The 20,540-nt window shown below is 46.5% G+C and overlaps 1 protein-coding gene across 11 annotated transcripts in view; it reads right to left on the bottom strand.

Moving 5' to 3' along the window:
- The window catches only part of AMPH (amphiphysin), a 120,806-nt gene extending 100,718 nt beyond the window's left edge, over positions 1-20,088 (bottom strand). For all 11 annotated transcript variants that reach the window (XM_056334677.1, XM_056334676.1, XM_056334675.1 and 8 more), the window contains exon 1: positions 19,959-20,088. In XM_056334677.1, coding sequence (XP_056190652.1) covers positions 19,959-20,027 — 69 coding nt within the window. In that variant the 5' untranslated portion in view covers positions 20,028-20,088. The remainder of the gene's footprint in view (positions 1-19,958) is intronic.
- Between the last annotated feature and the right edge of the window lie 452 nt (positions 20,089-20,540).

Below are 20,540 nucleotides of genomic sequence, written 5' to 3' on the forward strand. Positions count from 1 at the left end.
AGGGCAAGATGTAAAGAAACACTTAATCCTCCCAGGTCCAGCGTAACCAGGCAGGAAGGTACGTGCTCCTGCATTGAATACTTCGATACAGCTTATGCTTACCAATCAACCATACAGCATGTGTGGAAAAATGTCTAGCCTGAAACTACTCCCACACAGTTACATGCATCCACAGAGTGTCAAATAAAATGTACAAAATCTCCAGCTGTCTACATAAAGTGTGTCTGCATGGAAAAAAGGTGTCTGGGGAGAGCCTTTCCCCCCACTATGGAAAACAGTATATCATACGTGCAAGGATGTTATTTCTTGTTATTGGACTCTCCAGAAACATTATAAGAGCAAGCTAACAGCAGAGCACAGACACCAGAAAGTTGATAGGTGCTGCAATTTAATAATTACAATATTTTGGCTGCTGCTGTATACAAAATCATTTTACAGTGACAGAATGGCACTCAGAGTGCATTACGTAGATAGGTTGAAGCTAAATATGTCAGAGTAATTCGTAAGTTTTCAGAGTCAGTGTGCAAAGCAGGGTTCCAATACAGGGTTCCAATAAATACATATTGATCCATTCAGGTTGACTAATAAGGGAATCTGGGTCTCAATCTTGACTTCCACAGAGGCATTGCCATTGCTTTGCCGCTAAACAGAACTGTTCATGAGGCAATATAATGAAGAAGGAGCAACTCAGGCCATGATTAAGCAAAGCATGATGTGGAGATCATTCAACACCTTTTTTTTAAAAAAAAAAACCCAACACATCACAAAAACAAAACAAGCAAAAAAAACCAAACCCCACAAAAACTCCCAGCTAAACCAAATCCATTTCCATTGATTCCGCAGAGCTCGCATATGTGAGCCAAAGGGGCAGAACAGCCCTTCAATTTCACTTGGGCATTTCAGGGACCTGTCTCAGGAAGTCAGCCCTAAAACTGTAAATGGCAAGAGTTACTGAGGGACCCAGTAGCTTTTTTCCTTCTCCCTGTTCATCTCTCCATAGGTCTCAGTTCTTCCAACCAAAGAAAACTGCTGGTGACCTCCACCCTGAGAGCCAAGTGCTCCCTTGCAGGGACAAAAGAACTGCAGAGTAGACATGTGTCAAGGACAATGATTCTCCTTCACTGTTTGGAGTTCATGGGAAGACGTGGGAAGACTAGAGAGAGGCCAGCAGAGGACTGCTGAGATGCTCAGAGGACTGGAGCATTGGGCATAAGAAGGGAGGTGGGCTTGTTCAGCCAGGAAAAGGCAGAGCTAAGGGAAAGAAACCTGTTTTCTGTTTCCAAATACCTAACTAGCCATTACAGAAAAGACCAAGCCAAGTCCTATTCACCGGCTCACAGAGAAAGGGACAGAACAGTCACGAGCTGCAACAAGGGAAATTCTGCGCAGATATGAGGGATCAAGGAAATCACCATGAAATAGTGAAGACAGAGGAAGAGGGAGGGATGGGAATGGGGACTGCACGGGCTGTATATGTGATTGAGGAATGCACTAAGAAACACGCACAGGGAAAGGAGGGGAAACCATTTGCTCTCATTTTTAATAAACCCATGTTAGGTATTTTTCTTTTGTAAAATAAGCTCCCCCCAACTTTATCCTTTTTCCAAAATATGAAAAAAGGAGACTGGTGCACTGTCCTTTCCTGAATCTTGTGACAATGCTGGGTTTTTTTGTTGTTTGTTTTTAATTAAACAAATAAACATAAACAGTTTGCACTTTTATTCGGAGGGAGGGGTGGTGGTGCAGGAATCAAAAGCAGGAAGGACTGTCTTTTAGGCTAGTATAGGCTGGACCCACATAAGTACATTGTACACCTTCAGCCAGGCCTCAAGAGAAGTGAGACACAAAAACAAGGTGGTGATGTGCACAAAAAGAAAATGGAGCAATCAAACTGCATGCACGTTCCAAGTATCATCAACTGATTGGTACAAACAGGCAAGGAAAAATTAGCAAGATTAAAAACAGTGACAGACGGCCCCAGACTGATCTATTAAGCCCTCTGTATTTGTGCGTAGGCGTTCGTTGCAAGGGGAGTTAGCAAAAGGCTTGAACAAGTGAGCCTGCATGCACCCTTGCAAAACATTAGCACAAGTCAGTGTCAGGCATTTCCCCCCAGCTGGATGCAGTAGCTGTGCAGGTTTACTCAAATTTGCTGAAACAGTTATAATTAGCCACAAAACTCACAGTATCAGCAAATTAGAAGTATTGATTTATGCAGGCCATGGGTAGGTCAACCAGGGAAGGTCAGCCAGGAATTTTATGAGGCTAGGACACATTTACTGATGGTGTAGCCAGGCAAACTCCCTCAGAGCAAGGCGAAACCCCAGCTTATAACTGCTCAAGATTTCACAGCACGGCTTCTGACATCCTCCAAGTGAAAACTCCTCTTAAATCAGAATATGTGTATACACGCTACTACATCTATAAGCACAGGTGTGATCTGCAGAAAGCTATGCAACCAGATAAAACTTAAATCCAGTCCCATGCAGAGCCAGTACAGAGAGTACACATAGTATTAAATATTGTACTAGCACAGCGAACTGGATTATATTTAACCCACAGAACCTCATCCTGTTGCGAATAAAATTGGCATAAGCAGAATCAGATCTTTACAGGATAGCTACTACAGTGATTTGATATCAAGTTCATCACAATTTGTAATAGGCATAAAGCCTATAAAGATGGGTGTAATCAGTGTTTAATGCGTGGCTCTGATCTGAATTCTTTTATTCTGACTGAACTCCCACACAATTCAGTTCAAGATAAGGTTATGTATTAAAACAACTCAAAATATTTAAAAAAGGCAAAGAGGATAAATGGAGCCAAGGTGCAAAGCTGACTGACACTGTATTTTTGCACATTTCTTCCTGCTATGTGTACACAGATAAACTGCATAGTCCACTATATTTCCATAAGATTACCGATAGCGTAAAATACCTCTTGGTATGAGTATCTGAGTCACAGAAACACTCATGTCGATGGAGGAGCATTTCCCTGATTTATCCCATACAAATCAACCACTGCCCTTTCTTTAGAGGTGGGTGAGGAAGGAAGAGCTCTATCACTCCTACACTTGTCAGAGACCAAAGGATCAGTCAGATCACAGATGGGAGCATAGGCACTTTCTCATGTCTCTGGTGAAATTTGCTACTGCAGATTTTGTGGACTAACCAACAATACACGCCCACACATCCAGGATTAGAAAACAACCCATAGTTTTGAAATTATTATGCTTTTTACTATAGCTCAGGTTTATATAACACAAACAGTAACTGGATTTGATATTCTACAACAGATAACAGTCTTCTGGAAAATATGAGATATTAATTGTAAATCTTAATTTGTCAGTCTTTCTAATACAGCTACAAAAACATTTTATATCAGACACATCAGCGTTGACTTATGTCCATATCTGAACCCCTAGTCCTCTCTTTTCTTATTTTTTAGTACACATAAAGATATTAAGAATTTACCAATTTTCCCTGTAATTTGAAACAGGTAGCCCCACTGAAACTTAAATTCTCACCTGGAGGTGCTTGCTGGCCTTTGTTAGCCATTGTTTAATTTTAATCCTGTATCAGCACTATCTTGTGTGTACCCGACCCAGCTTCTTCATTGTTTACTAAATTATAAATGCTTTAAGGCTGAGTTCTTTAATTCTTATAGCATCACATGTTATATAAAAGTTATCCAGCCATCTGTTTGGGCTCAATTTATGTTAACACATGAATGTGCTTGCTCTCCACATTGGCATAAAGGTATGATAAAATTCTCTTAAGGCTGAAATATGGAAGTTTTATCTTAGTTCCTAAGTAATACGGAAAAGGACATTGTAGAGAAAGTACAACGTTTTCCTAAAACTTTAGATAGGAGTTGCATTTTGTTGTGGAACAAGATCTACAAAGAAAATCTACAGGTATCCCATTCATGACAGACAGACCCTTCCAGCAAATATGGTAACGCAGGAGAACTTAGCTAGTGGAGTTTTATCATCAGTTGTCTACCAGCTTCCTATTGCAGCCAACATCCCATGGCAGGCCTGTGTTAAGTTTCCCAATGATTACTCTCATTCACTTAAATGGATGCCCAGTCTGACCATGTACCAGTGTCAAGTCTACACCTTTTATATGTCTCGGTTTTGTGACTGTTAAGCTACTCTGTTGTGCATCAGTCAAAGTCTTCTCTCTGTGCACAAAAGCATTAGCTTAGGGGTAAGGAAATGACATGTTTTCACAGCTTATTATGCTAATATCTTAAGGGCCAGACTAACTGTATTCAGGCTGTGGACCCAATTTTTTTCCTGGGTGAACACGAATGCAATCCCTCTCTCCTGCAATGCACAGAGATACCCTGCAGCCCAGGCATAGGGGCTTTCACCCTTCAGGTGAGACCTTGCCTCATGGCACATGAAGGCTTGGAGAATGCCTGTTCTGCTAGGGGAGACACTGCATGGAGATGAGGATGCAGACAACAAGCTGTACTTTCACAGAGTAACCTAAAACTGTACTCTGAGTCTCCCCAGAGTCACCCTTTCTAGACGGCTGAGGGGCGCCAGGTGAAACCCTCCATAGCACACTTAAGCAGGCACAGAAAGTTCAGGAATGAGGAAATGAGTTAACCCTAAATTAAGTGAGGACAGTCAGTGGGTACTGAGCTCTTTTGAAAGTCCCAGAGTTAAAAACCTTGGGTGAAACATACTCTCTTTTTAACACTTTTCAGTAGTACAGCAGGTAATTTTAAGCTGATGGAAACCACCTGCTCACTACTGCTATAGCTAAAGCTAGTTTAGATGTAGACATAACCTGTTGGTGTACATATCTTAGAGTGGAAATGAGTTTGTGATGCTTTTTAGAAAGCCTTTCCCCACTTTTGTACTATTTCAACGTTTGGGTTTTTTTTTAAAATAATAATGTTATCTAATAAAAAAGACAGAAATCCATCACAATCCACCAGAGGTATTTTTGTTGTTGTTAACACTTAATGATAACACCTTCCCTGAAGCAGAACTGAAAATACCCTGAGCTTCAGAGAGAGGGAGAAGGAATAACAAGTGTTTTGCATTTGAGACCAAATTTTCACTGCATTTTTTCTTTTTAGTTCAGATCCATTAAATGTGAAAATCTTCTAAGATACATTCATGTTTAATAAAAGTTGCTTGATTGGTGACTGCTTTTATGCAAGTAAGGAATCTTTCTGCATAATGGAGTGTAAAAAAAAAAGTCTTTGAGCCAGAAAAGGGAGAAGTCTGGGCCAGGTTTATATTACTACTTCAATCCTGCAAACACTTCTGATAACAGGTACTACTGAGCAATCTAACACCACTACTAAACAGCATACTTTGTGGCAAGCCTTTGGTAGGATGGGCTACTGATGGGCATTGATATAATGGAAATTGGAAATGAAAGGGGAATAAATTATTGCTCACGAAAAGAGATCTTTCAGAAAAGTGACTTGGCAACCTCAATACCGCACAGTGCCTCCATTAAAATATATTTTTATGGGTCAATTTTTTTAAAATTATTTTCCAGATAAACCCTGCCTATAGAAAACAGCCCCCACTATAGAAACCAGAACTGAACAGCACAGAGTTGAAACACTGAGCAAAACACACCATACTCAAACTTGCATTCAATTCATCCTGCAGTCTGCAAACGTGTGTTCTTGATCCAAAATACTTGTCAGTCCATATTTGACAGAGGTTCTTCCTCCCTGCCCTGCTACATTGCTATGTCATGACTCGTGGAGATACAACTTGTTAAGGAGTTAAGATGCCATTCAAATGGCAGGTGTGTTTGTCAGCTAACAGTTGCTTAAATTCCTTCCTGATTTGCTTCTCAGTTTGGCTGTCAAATCAACCTAGATTCTCAGCCAACATCTGAATTACCATTTATTTTTACCCCAATACAAAACTTTGCACAAAAAAACCCCAAACCCAATCCTGGCACTATGCTTGTGACAAATATGTTCTTGGACTGGTGCTACAGGAAAACATGATGCCAGGGTGGTGTAAAGAATAAAACCCTCTTCAGCTCTGCAAAACATCAGCAAGGTTTGTGTTCTCTGAAACATGCTTTTCAGACCCTGAAATTACAGATTTCATAGGAGGGGCTTTTTAGTACAAGAGAAGAGGGCAGATGTAAGCTCAAAAGCCCTGGGGTACACATAGCACCTTGACTTCACTGAATCTGGAGTGACAGCACTGCTGGGCTAAATCCTAAGGTGACTGGTTGATGAAGTTCCTGTGGACTCAGCTGCAGGTCCCAATAAAAACAAAGCTTATTAATGTAGCCCACTGCAGATTCATTCAACCTGCACATTTGCACTTAAGCACTGCTTTCTTAATTACTAGGCAACTTTGCTCTCCCTTTCTCCTTTCCTGTCTTTCAGCATTTCCCCAGGTACTCAGCACTGCCTATGTGGGGTGCTGTCACTTTATTCCCGGCTTCCCACCACATGGGGAGGACCTTGGTCAGCCCTGCAGACCCCGAGGGAATAGCCCCGTTCCAGCAGCACCACCTGTCCCTCCTCTCATGCACAACAGGAGGCAAAAACCACAAAATGCACATTCAGTACTCTTCGAAAGCCTGCAACGTTGAGGCTCAGTACTGATTTTTAAATGCACAGTCATCTCTGAAGTGTGCAGCTGTGCTCACCTATCAAGTAACCAGATGGTGCAACAGAAGTCAAATAATTTTCTAAATGGCTTTGGTGGTTAAGTCCGCGATAGCTTGTTTGGTTAGATGTACAAGAAGAGAGGAAGGGAAAGAGAAAGCAGCAAGGAAAGGACGACAGGATGAGGGGGACAAAGAAGGAATAGAACAGATGAACAAACATGAAGGAAGATATGACTGTCCCAATACTAACGCTGCCTGCACATTTTTACTGAAAATTAAGTAGGCAATGTTTAGAGATGTGCTATCAAGAAAGTTTCATTTTGGCAGTTTGCAAGACTGTCACATCATAAGGAATATATTAATTTTTTACTATTTAATCCAGACACTATTTGAGAACATAGAAAGAGGCCTGTACTATTTTTTTAAAATCAGAGACATTTCCCTGCACTGTTATATTTCCCCATTTCTTGAAATCCACACTCCATATTTCATATTCATACCTCATCTCCAAATGTCTGGCTTGCTTTTGGATGTCAGCCAGCCATCTTCTCACCTGGAGATTAACCTCATTCTGTTGTGGTTGTTTTCCACTTGCCGCTTCACATCTAATGAATCCGCTCCTTTACCACTTCCTGAACGTAGCCCCGCAGTGCCCACGCTGTGGCTGCAGCAACCAGCCATTCCCTGCCTGCCTGGGGTCCCCTCCGTTACTACCGTGCATTTTTCTCCCTACGCATTTCTTCCCTGAGCAAGGTCAGCTGTGAGGACAGCTGCCCAAACCAACCTGCCTCTGGACTGAACTACACTCTCCCCTCTCTTCAGGCCCGAGTCCACCCACAAATTTTTCTTTTCCTTTGTTCTGCCTTTGATCATAGCACTTCTGTTTCCCCTGTGATAAGAATGCTGTTACTACAGATCTGAGAAACATGAAGCAATCAATTACATTCTCTCTTTGATTAGCCTCATTAACCATTCCTTACGATTTTTATAGTACTAAAATCTGTCCTATACTTAAAATTACTGACAATTTTGAAAAAAAAAAAATCTTTCATGTTCACATTAGATCCATTTCTACAGTGGGCCTTGTGTATTTACAAAGCTCACCCAAACTGCATATAGCGGCAACGCTAGCGTAAAAAGATAACACCCGCATAAACCAACAAGGATTTAGGTGATAATGGCGATTTGAACAACTGGAAGACTAGTTTAAACATAACCAACAGCGTCCACACACAGATCTGTACAGTTTTAATAACAGTATCACATTTTCATTTATTCCTCTGCCCTGCACACAAATAAGTCTTTAAACAACCTCCTGAATCTAAACCTAATGAGCATAGGCACAGCAGCGTTAAAGAAACTAGCAAACCAACTAAAGCCAAGACAAGCAAACTATAGAACAAAAATCTATCTAAGGATTACTGTGAGGGGGATGAGGCTCCTGAATCTAAACCTAATATATGCATTTTATGTGAAAAATCAACGGCATTTCTCATATGTCAGACTGATTATTCTCCATAGAAAATTGATCACCTTTATTCAAACAAGCTTCTCTGTACGCAGTGTTTCATATGCTTCTACTTTGTACTTAATACATATTAACCCTCACGCTTGTGGGTCACTTAACTGGGCTCTGCAGAGACATAAAGCATGAACCATCAGTGGAAACAGTCGTGTTCCCATGGCACTGCAGACCGTCACCTCCCTCAACTACATACCACTAACCCCTTATACTTCTGTAAGGACAGAACCAAATGATTACTGATGATCACAGTCTAGAAAGGAAATTCAGATTCTTTGTGTTCTTTAGGCAATTTTTGTCATCTCAAATCCCTATTTTGTTAACAATAAGATGACAGTCTCTTCTTATAATGTTTTTCTAACAGAAACCTGGAAAAAGTAGGATCAACGGTTTCTTGTAAGCACATGCAGGCACATGTGTACACACTATAAAGATGGCATTTTTTCAAATGTTTCTGGAAAAAATAATAGGGGTTTGTTTGCTGATCTAGACTGGAAATTATTTTTCAAATGGTTGTTTTAGTGACAGCCCAAGACTTTGGCAGGCCTTCCTCTCCTCTTTTGTATCATAGATAAAGAGGACTGATTGCAGTTCATGGACTGTAGCACCAGCCTCTGTATCGCTACAAAGCACAGATTTAGCAGTTTTGTGGGTACAAAAAAGTGAGGTGAAAGTGACTCCAAACCGAGACTTCAAGGGAGCATCAAAAGAATTAATCTGCTGCAGAGACAGGGAGAACAAAGGAGAGGATCTTATCTGGGAGTAAGCAGGAGCTTTTGTCAGAGAAGGGGTGGTTAGAAAAAGAAAGCAGAACAACAGAAACAACTGAGAAGAAGTAGCAGAACACTGTGAGTCAAAGAGCAGAGAGTTGAACTGTTGAGTGGTCCAGCCCCTGATTCCTCTATGCCCTCACCCATAAAAAAGCTGCTGAACTCCTCTCCTATTGCCCCAACAACCTTCTTAGAAAATATCTAAACAGAATTGTACCAACTAAGTGCTTGTCCACACCAGTTCCCGTTTCTGCGATCTCTCACAGGTGCTCCTGTCCTACAGATAATGAAGAGTAATTACCGAGAAAACAGAAAGAAACGTAGACAGCCAGGAAGACCAACAGGCTATTTCCTGCATTAGCTTTCTCATAGCACAAATGGACACTTCAGAAATGTGTTGTATGTGTCTTTACTGCAGGCCTATGTTTTACTTCACTCTCTTAGATTAATAAACTCCAATTAGCAGAGACTCAACACGACCAAACAACGCAACTGCTTTTCCAAGTTGGACATTGGTTTGTGATTCTGGCAACTATTGACTAACTAGGTACTCATGAGGTCAGGAACAAATTATCTTGTATTTTAGAACAGCAAAGTGCCAGTAATGCACAGCACTGACGCTGCAGAGAACATTTAGTGAAGACCGACCCAGCACTTAAAACACTTTGGATTGGAGGGTCCAAACAGCTGAGTTTGCAGCAGAACCCAACGAACTAAATGAAACAACAGTTCCCTAGGGAAAATGCTCTCTGTGTTGAAGCAGCAGAGCCATCTGCTACCTCTTCTCTCCCCATTCCACAGTCCCCAAGGTGAGTGGGAGGACTGGCATAGCAGGCACTGACTGCTGCCTGATCAGAGATCTTGGTGGGGGTGAATCCCACTGTGCATATTTTAGACAGGTGAAAAAATCCCACTGCCATCTCAGGCAAGCTCAGAGCACTATGGTCCTCTTCACATAGGCAACTTCACAAAAGCATTACAAGGCATCTTTCACTTCTTATTTTCATTTTTTCCCCTAACTCAGCAGCCTGCTATCCCACAAGTGCTTTTATTACCTGGCAAGCCAGTAAGAGGGGCTCCCCACAGCCTGGCCAGCCATGCTTAGGTGCTGCAGGCAATCACAGGCATGCTGCTCTTCCCTCCATGCTCACCCTTACCTCAAACTTGCTGCCATTTATCCCCAATGAAATATCCTGCTACAACAGACAATGAGCAGTCTTCTTCACAGTTCCTCCTAACCAGCGCAGAAAACCTGGGCTACTGAGATGAAAGGCAAAGCATATTCTCCTTTCCTGCCCTCATTCCCTGTACTCTCACCCTCACCGTCTAAAGCAGCTGGCTGGACCAGGGGCCAGTAGGTGTTCATCCTACTCTAGGAGACAAATGTTGGTGATGAATCTGGACCAGGAATTCCTGTATTTTCCAGCTACACAAGTTATCACCACCCCAACATCTCCCCATTATGTGCATATAAAGTCACACTCTTAATAGTGCCACAGCTGGAAGGTGGCACTGTGCTGTGGAGCAGCTGTGGACCACTGATGACAGCCTCACTGGCAGTTAGCACAGGGAAGACCTTGGGTCAGAAACATTGGGTCTTAGACAACATGAGAACACAAGAACATCTGCTAGAGGAGCAAGATGTAGTGAAGAACAGAGCCCAGACTCAAGCCCATCAAATTAGCAGTTTTTAAAAAAATTTAAAGAGAAGTTCCAAGTGAAGCATAGAAAAAACGGTAGAGGAATGGATGCATGCTCAAGAGCTAAAAGGGAAATGGGAAAGAATGCCAGTGAAAAGATGAAATTGTCAAGCAGGCACAGAAGAGGAGGTGGTTACCCTGATATTAATAATGTTTTGATCAGCAAACATGGAGATATGGATCCCCACAACACCGAAGAAACAGCACTTTCTTGACTTGATGAAAACTAAGTGACAATGAGGAAGGGTGTATTACAAAGCAACTCACAGGACCGTGGTTGACATTGCATATGGGGAGAAAATTGGAACAGGAGAAACTGATTACCTTCCCTCACATAGCAGGGGCAACATCACATGGGAATGTAGCAGGAAGGAGCCCTGGGGGGGTTCTCTCCCCTTTCTTCAACCCTTGGCACCCAGACAAGCAAAACCTACCTCTACCTTTTAACCTGCACACTAGAAACTGAAACAATTGAAAGCAATCAATATTTTAGTAATAGCTACTATCTGGCCTGGTTGGAAGGGTCATATGATAACTCCAGCTAGATCATAGGGAATGCTGAGAGGAGAGGAAAACCACCTGCAAATGTTGAGGCAAGAAGAATGAACACAGAAGAATCCTCTGCATCTACAACAGGGAACAAAGGGCTCAAACTGCAAAAAAGGACATTTCTAATCAGTGAGAAGAGAACTTTCTGACTGGATGTGCCTAAACAATGTCATAGATCGTTTTAGAGAAGCTGCAAAATTTCTACTATTATGTAAAAAAGCTGGCAAGAAAATCACTCCTAATGAATAATTTTAAGTACAGCTGATTCTGCTTTGGTTTAGAAGAATGTGCCAGATGACCACTTGCACCCCCTCTTTTCTAGAATTTCTCTTGAGAAAAAAAATTTAAAAAGGGAAAATCAAGTTTTTATTATACTGGAACCTAAAGTGAAAAGAATCTGAGCTGAGCAGTTTAGACCATACCATCCACATGAAAAACTAGTAACTTCTACTTGGTCTTCATCTGTAAACTCAAAGACTGACAATTAGATCTTCAGAGATAAGTTGCCTTAGTTGCGCGTGCTTGTGCCAGCAAGACCCTAAATGTTGAGGTCTTTCATAATACTGTAATGACTTCAGTGTCCTAGATTTTACATCATCTATGGGGCCAATGTTTTAAATCATTAGGCAGTAATTTGCTTTTATGAACCTGAGGTTGCTAGAGCCATATCATCACACTGCAGGCAGGTCAGCAAAGATATAATACATGTAGCATGCCTTTCACCATTATATTCTTGTGTGCAGATACCCATCTCCCAACTCAGGGCTGATGCCATCGCCTACAGAAGACACTATGCAAACAGAATCATCAAATTCCCTTCGACATGTGTGTGTTATCTTTTTCCTTTACGGAATCTCCTCCTCCACAACACTTCAAACACTAGTTAAAGTCTCCAAAGTTCTCAGACTGGAGCGTTTACTGGTTTAAATTTTGGATGAAAGCAAATATACTACTGAGTAGAAGCTCAGCGTCAAAAAGCACATTAGTAAGATTTTCAAGAGCTACTCCAGAAACAGCCAGGAACAGGCCTTCCTGGACCTGAGTTTCAGCACTGTTGGGAGAGCATCAGCTGTGTTTATTCCGAGTGCGTGATCACACCCTGGAACAGCCTTCCCAGAGTGGTGGTCGATGCCCCATGCCTGTCAGCGTTTAAGGGGCATGTGGACAGTGCCCTTAATACCATGCTGTAGCTGTTGGTCAGCCCTGACCGTGGGCAGGCGGTTGGACTAGATCATCATTGCAGGGCCCTTCCAGTTGAACTATGCTGTGCTATGCTATTCTTCCTCCCACCTCCTCCTTTCTGAACGAGCATAAGCCAAGGAAAATTGTGATGATATTTCTGCCCTGCACTAGCAGAAAACACTGAATACTCGTCACCATGCCCCAGCCTAGGCATTGCCTCTGTTACGTTGTGTGGGAAGAAGGCCTGTACCTCCCACTGGGGGAAATATCTCTGGATCATCTCAAGAGAACTGGACCATCTGTACAAATTTGCCAGAAGCAAGTGTCAAGTGCAGGTTCTGAAAGTCTTCTGTTTTCACCCAGTTGGGTTGGCTTTCCACAGGATAGCAAATCACTCGACATGTGACACTAGCAAGGCTCAAGGCACTTGCAGTTAAGATTTTATGATCAATGTCATCTAGAGATGAGCTGTGAGCAACGTGAAATGTTCCAGACAGGGTGTTATGCTTCTTTTTAATTTTTTCAGCCCCTTCCTTGGCTCAAAGATCAAGCCTTTGGGCTGATGCAGGACATGCTCCTCAACTGAACGGCTGCAAATCCTTGGGAGGTGAGCAGCACCTGTTTGTGTCCCCATGGATTGTTTTTTCCTCCTTGTACTCATTTCCAGAAATGCCTGATCCGTTTCCTATGGATAAACATGCTGACACAAAAGACCCTCAGAAGAACAGTACTCCATGAGACAGAAGGTCCATCGGGCCAAATACTCCATATCCAAAGCGGTCAAACAGCACCGTCTAAAGGAGAGCCTGTGAGCAGAGCAGGTCTACTTCTGCCAGGGTCCTGGGGTGCCAAGAGTGAGAATGTGAAGGATGAGGATCAGGGCTGACCACACATGAAAGACTATGATGGAGGAGGTGTGGTACCATGGGATATTTTCCAAGTATGGCACGTAGCGATGACAAGCACACTTTTTGTCTTCAGAAACGTGCTCCGCCGCTGTGCTTCTTGGCCAGGGATGCACGGGAAGCGCCCTCGTGCCTGCCCTGCGCTTGCCTTGCAGGCAGGGAGAGCTGACAAGGGGCAGCTCCTGATGGGGCAGCGAGCCTGGAGCCCTGCCAAGCAGAGGCTGTTCTGCACAAGCGAGAAGCCCTGGGGAAACGGAGCCGAGGGCAGAGCAGAGCTGGCTCCTGCCAAGGCTTGTGATGGGCAAGAGAGCCAGAGCGCCAGGGCACAGGGGTGCCTCGGAGGTGCAAGCGCAGCAGGCGAGAACCTGGCCGAAAGGGCTCGGAGGAGCCCTGACAAGGGGCTGTGCTCGGTGCGACAGAGGACAACAAGCAACTCCTAGGGGGACCACACTGGGCCCCCCTCCCCGGGAGCCCCGAAAGCTTCCTCCCCCCGGATGCAGGGCACGAGGGCCACCTTCGTGGAGCACGAGCAGCGGGCACCCAGCCAGAATGGCCCAAAGGAGCCCTGGCCAGGGGCCCTGCGCGGTGCTGCAGAGGCAGGCAAAAAACCCCCAGGGCGGGACGCTTGGTAGCCCACCGCGGGGGAAAAAAAGCCTTCCTCCCCCCAGCTGCAGGGCACGAGAGGCCACCTTCGCTGGGCACCAGCAGCAGGCGGTGACCTGGCCCGAGGGACCCGAGGAGCCCTGACAAGTGGTCGCGCTCAGTGCTGCAGAGGAAGGCGAAAAACCCCCGGGGGCCAGTGCCAATGTGCCCCGGGGGAAAATTCCTTCCTGACCCCAGGCAGCGCTGGCGATCGGCTGTTCCCTGAGCATGTGAGCGGGACCGGCCTCCTCGTCCCACGGGCCGGGCACGCCTCCCGGGAGATGCCAAGCCTCTCCCTCTGACCTGGAGCCATCGCAGGGGCTTCCAAGAGTGACCAAATGCCCCCGGCCCGAGCTACTCAGGGGGCAAGACTCCTGCTGGCACCTGATGGGACACCAGTGGGTGCTCCAAAGCTCCGGGACCCCTGGCAATACCGCTGCATCTTGTTTCTTACGGCTGCTGCCCCTGGCTCCACGGGGATGAGGACGGCGAGCCCTGCGGCGCTCCTCAAGAAGGCGTTCCCGTGGTGTTGCCACCGCTGTCCAGCTGAGAAGGCCCGACAGCCTCGGGCACCCCCAGGGGTGGGTGATTCTTCTCCTCTCCTGAGGGGCTGCTGTCTGTTCCCCGAAGGCTGAAACAACATCTCCACCCGTCAGATGGGCTTTGGCCGTGGCCCTGCCGGGAGCTGCCCTTGCAGCGGAGAAGCTCCAGCAGCCTCGTCCAGGCTCCAGGCTCCCTCCCTCAGCCCCCAGGGAATTCCATGATTCCCTCGAGGGCTCCCTCTCGGGTGTCTTCAGGCCGGTGCCAGGCCAGCTCTGGCAGGGGGACACGGGACGATGCCCCTTTTATACTCCCCTGGAGCACTGTGACTGCTCGTTGCCAGGTGACAGCACTGTGACATAGGGGTGACACATCCCCCCACGCATAGCCCTGCCCCCGCCCAGCACCCTTGGGAGGAAGGGCTCTGGGGTGCCGGCCCCGAGGCAGCCCCTGTTGCCCAGGAGGCCCGGGGGAGCTGTCCCTGCCCTTGGTGGCCACGCACGGGGCTCAGCTGCTAGGCTTCCCTGGCACTTCCTCTGCCACTCAGCTCCCAAGGACAAACCCCAGGCTGTTCCTCCTCTCTCAGGCTCTGTCAGGGACCAATCCTGCATTCCGGAGGTGACCTCTATGAGGCCTTGCCTCTCTGCACCAGAGCCAATGCCCACAAAGCTCTCCTGGGCTGCCTGGTCCCCCGAGTCAGAGGACCAGGTCTGCAGGAACAGTGACTTTCCATTTGTGGACATTGTGAGAGACCAGTTGTATCGGTTAGAATGTTCAGAACTCTGTGGGGCCTGATAGGGTTCATCCCAGAGCACTGAAGGAGCCAGCAGATGTTACAGCAGAACCCCCCCTCAGTCACCGACGAGTGGTCTTGGGAGTCTGAGGAAGTCCACCCTGACTGGAAACCAGTCAACAGTATTCCAATTTACAACAGCAGCATGAGGGAAGACCCAGGAAACTAGAGATGTATTAGCTGGACTGCGCAGTTGCTGGAAAAATTGTGGAGAGGATCACACTGGGTGCTTTTGAAAGGCATAGAAAGAGCAATGCAATTAAAAAGGCACAGTCAACATGGGTTCACAAAGGGAAAGTCTGTTCCATTAATTTGATATCCTTCCGCAATAAGGCCACCTGCCTAGTGGATGAAGGGAAGGTGGTAGATGTAGTTTTTCTGGATTTTAGTAAAGCTTCTCACACTGTCCCTGACAGCATAGTTATGGACATTTGTCCACCTGTGGGATGGGCAGGTACACAACACGCTGGGTGAAGAAGTGGCTGAAGGGCAGGGCTCAAAGAGCTGCAGTGACTAGAGCTACATAAGTGCTAGATGTGCTACAGCAGTGTGCCCTGGCAGCCAAGGGGGCAAAGCCCCACCTGGGGTGCATCAAACACAGCATAGCCAGCCGCTCACAAGACGTGGTTATCCCGCTGTCTTTAGCGCTGGTGCAGCCTCACCTTGAGTGCTGTGTGCGGTTCTGGGCCCCACCATTCATAAAGGCTGTGAAGGTCCTTGTCTGCATCCCAGGGAGGGCACCCAAGCTGGCGAAGGGGCTGGAAGGCATGGCCTCTGAGGACACAAGTTTTGCCTAGGTTAGAGAAGGGCAACTTCACTGTTCTCTACAGCTGCCTGAGGAGCGAGGTACCAAGATCTTCCCCCAGTACCTCGTGCCAGGATGCATGGGAACAGCTTAAAGCTGCGCCTGTCAGGGGAGGTTTGGACTTGACACCAGGAAACATTTCTTTAGTGAGAGGGTGGTCAAACTCTGGAACGGGCTTCCTGGGGAGACAGGTGATGCCCCACACCTGTCAGCATTTAAGGCATGTGGACAGTGCCCTTAATACCATGGTTTAACTTTTGGTCTGCACTGAAACGGTCAGGCAGTGGGAGTAGACACTCATTGTAGGTCCCGTCCAGCTGAACTATGCTATTCATTCACGTAGAGGTGTTGAGTTACAAAAGAGAGGACAGGGAGATAACTAGTGTTGTAAATCAGGTTAGCAGCTTCAATTCAGAGGAACCTAGGATACAAACTCAAGTTTTTTATCCAAATAATCTTGTCCCCAGAACTGACTCTGCCAGCCTTGGTTACCAATACATACAGGTTTCATTATAAACAGGTATTTGAACACATCAGTGTTTAATTTGCTTTTATGACTGGGATGTAGGCTCCTAAGTTGCTCTGATGCTTTTAAAACTTTAATCCGGATTCTTCAGCTGATTGTTGGCAGCTTCCAGCACATGCTGCAAGCTCAGCACGTCCATGCTTCCTGAATATGGGGGGAAAAGTCATTGAAGAAATGCAATGAAGAGCACTTCAGTTTAGTAAATGAGACACTCATGGATTCAAAGTCAGGGTGCCAGGGCACATGAGCTACCACTAAGAGTACCATCTTCTGGACGATGTGAAAAATTGAGTGACCGATTGTTATTATTTCTAGTTGTTTTAAATCACATTTCATTTTGATTACTAGCCTGGTCCAGCACATTTTGGGCAATTGCCTCCTTCCTCTCATTAGCACTTCAGTTCATGATTAAGTGCGCAATTACTTACTTTCTTTAGCCTTATACCATTTTTTTTTAATGTCATTTGCCATACTAAACCATTGGTACATGTACCTCGCCCATTTCCACAGTGTAGACTAAATATTTCTGGGATCCTGTAGGAAATATTATTGAGGTTATAAAGTCTGCTCTATCACGGATGATTGCTTTTGTTTAAACTAAGAAAATAGCATCAAGTACAGATTCTATGTAACTCTCAGATTTAACACTTCTAATACAAGACTCGCCCAATACAACATGTTTTCACATCAGTTTTTTTGCTTTTGTCATATAAGAAATTGATTAGACACACATGTATATGGGCACATGCACGACCTACACCACAACCAAAATTTCTCCTAGATTGCAAGTAACTGAAGATAATTATAGCAACCTTAGAAAAACAGTTTCCATAGATGAAGGTTTATGTTTTACAGACACTCCATATTTTTAATACATACGTTGCATCAATAACAAATAGTAGAAAACTATGTATAAATGTGTTATAAACTCAATTGACTGAAGTTGCTCAAATCCAACATAAGCAACAAGATAAAAGAACTCAGAATGTATTCAAGATCTCTTTAAGCCACTGTGATATTACACACCTGTCACAATTACACCCTATTCACACCATCAGAAATCATATAAATCATGGATTTTTAACTCCTGATGCAATTTACTTGTTGTCAAGTACCCAAAGCAAACAAAACTCAGGTAGTTCTGTATCTTTCCTATTTGGGGGCCTTTTATTTAATGGTTTTTAATGTAAATTTTCAGCAAAAATAATGAAGGATTTAATGTTGTAAAACCATAAAGGAACTAAAAGCTAACTAGAAGTTGAAGCACAAGAGAACAGATGTGCACAGTTCATGCAGTAACTACACACATGCATGCCATGAGTGGGGAAGCAAAAATACAGAGCTACATGGTACCGTGACCTACCCTTATCAGGCCACTAACAGTGTGCTTTCCCCGTAAATAACCAATGTTTAGGCCATCAACGTGAGAAACAACCACCACAGATGCCATAACAAGGCCAAAATTGCTAGATGCTCCCAGGTGCAATACACGTAGATCAGACACGTTTTCCCCTTGTTAGTGTGACTGATCACCAAAGCAAAGGTAAGAGCAGCCCTGCTGTCAGAGTCCACCAGCATACCCAGTTTGGGCCCAAGGCACGCATCAGGCTCAAGGGAGCTACCCTGGGGCTGGTGCATGAGCAGTCCAGGACACCAGGTAGTTAGATTAAAGTGTCCTTTGCTGAAATGTGTGGGCATACCAGAAACAAGACCTCCCATGTTTGAGCAGACACATGTCTGGAAGCACTACCTGTGATGCAAGACTTCCACCAATGCCTTACCAGACAGTTATTCTTAACACCACTAACAAAGATACAAGGAAACAAATAGTATTTTTAAGCTTCTACTCTAACTACTGACCCACACACAGCTCACACCATAGCATCATCAGATCCCTTCAAACTATTAAAGACTGTATTACGTGTTTTACTGGAAAACAGTTGCAGTCCAACCTGCAGCAATGGAAAGCATCATGACTTTTGCATTGACAAGTCTAGTGCTTTATGGCCTCATGAGCTAGATAGGAGTATTTGAAAGGGAAAATCCATCACTTGCCTGCAACAGCCTCAACTACTAGATTATTAAATTATGATATGATTACATATGAGACTTTTCTACATGTTAATTGTTGGAACTTTTATTCCCTTGGAGCTCCACAGAATTTAACGTGTGGCAAAAAGGGAGGGGAGTTTTATAGGCAGTAAAGTATGAGAAAAAACAGTCTTAAAATAATCCCTTAGTTCTCCAGAGCCCTATTACATATTGCACGTAACAATACAGGATACATGCTAGAGGGGTAAAAAAAGGTTTCATCAGTCCTCAAAAGATGATTTGCAATGCTTGCTGACAACTGTGCCTCCCGAATTCATGCTGAGAACAGCTTTAAAACAAACCATTCTAACAGCTGATACGGATGCTATATACAGTCATACACAAATGCTTTTCTTCACGGTTTAGCGTCTCTGTCTATGGTCCTGTTCCGAGACACCCAACAGCTGAACAAGAGTTACTTGTATGCAAGATTTATACCCGTCAGCTTTTATTAGTGAAGAGCAACAAAACAAACAACGACCAACGAGGTCCTCGTCCTTGATCAGAAACTCGCACCAATTCTCCCCGACTTTGCTGGTTGCTCATTTCCAGGCTCCGGTAGCGCAGGAGTTTTTTAAGCAATAACCACCCGCAGCCGCACAGCATTGTGATCAGCCCCATGACATTCCCCGAGCCGAAGCCGCTGCTAAGGCAGGCGTGGGCCCCCGCCAGCGCTGCCCGCGGGTTTCTGTCACACCGGGGGGCTCCTGTCACACACACCGCCGCGGCCGGCGGGCCCGGCTGCCGGGCCAGCGCAGCACGGAGGATCGCTTCAGCTGGGGATGAGCCGGCGCGGATATTAAAGGAAAAGCAATCCTCTTAGGAGGGCTGGCGGCAGGCGGTGAGGCGAGGCGAACCCCGTATCCCCCCGGCCGCCGCGCACCCCTCGCCCGCCCCCTCCCCCGCGGGCAGCCCCGCGCAGGGCAAGGAGGGGGCGGCGGCGCGCGGGGGCTGCGGCGGGTGCGCACCGGCACCGCCCGCACCGCGCGGCCCGGCGGGGAGCGACCGGCCGGCGGGGCGCGGGGTGGGCACCGGCACGGCCGGGCGGCGCGGGGGGGGCGCCGCGGTTAAATGGGACAGTTATATAATAACGCCCCGACCGCCACCTCCCACCCCTCAGCGGCACCCCTCGGCTGCGGCTCGGCGCCCCCGCGGGCAGGGAGCGGGAGAGCCGCAGCGGCGGGCGCTGAGGGCGAGCGGGGCGGCCTCCCCCGCCGGACCCCGGGCGCCGCGGCCGCCCCCTTCCTCCTCCCGCCCGCTGAGGAGAGGCCGCCCCTCCCTGCCGACACCCACCCCACCCCCCTCATCCAGCAGCGCACCTTCTCCTGGGCGCGGTTGAGGCGTTTCTGGACGTTTTTGGCGAAGATGCCGGTCTTCATGTCGGCCATGGCTGGCGGCGGGGATGGGGAGGGTGAGGGCGGGGGAAGGCGGGCGAAGCAGAGCCGAGCGGCAGCGGCGAGGCAGGCAGGGAGGGCGGGCGAGGAGGAGGAGGAGGAGGAGGAGGAGGAGGAGGAGGGCCTTAAAGACACAGCGGGGAGGGGCGGGGCCGCCGCCGTCGCCTCAGGTGAGCCGCGCGCCTCCCGCCCCCGGCCCGCAGGGGAGGCGGCTGCTGGGCTCCCGTGGGCGAGCAGCCCCGTCTCCTGCAGGTGAGGCAATTCCGCTAGATAATAAAAAAATCTCAAGAGAGATAACGGGGGTGACAATTTCCAGCAACCGTCAGCGCTGCGGCAGCTGATGGCCGTGCCCGCTGCCGGCATGAGCTCCCCTCGTACAGCCAGAGAGCATGAGGCACCCATCCATTCCCCTAGAAATTTCCACACGCTTTCCAAGCTCCTTTGACACCTCTCACTCTGGTTTTTGGGGCAGCAGCGTCGCGTGGTTAGGTTCGGGGACTTGCACCC

Source organism: Falco biarmicus, chromosome 4 (assembly GCF_023638135.1).
Source record: "Falco biarmicus isolate bFalBia1 chromosome 4, bFalBia1.pri, whole genome shotgun sequence".
Taxonomy (NCBI): Eukaryota; Metazoa; Chordata; class Aves; order Falconiformes; family Falconidae; genus Falco; species Falco biarmicus.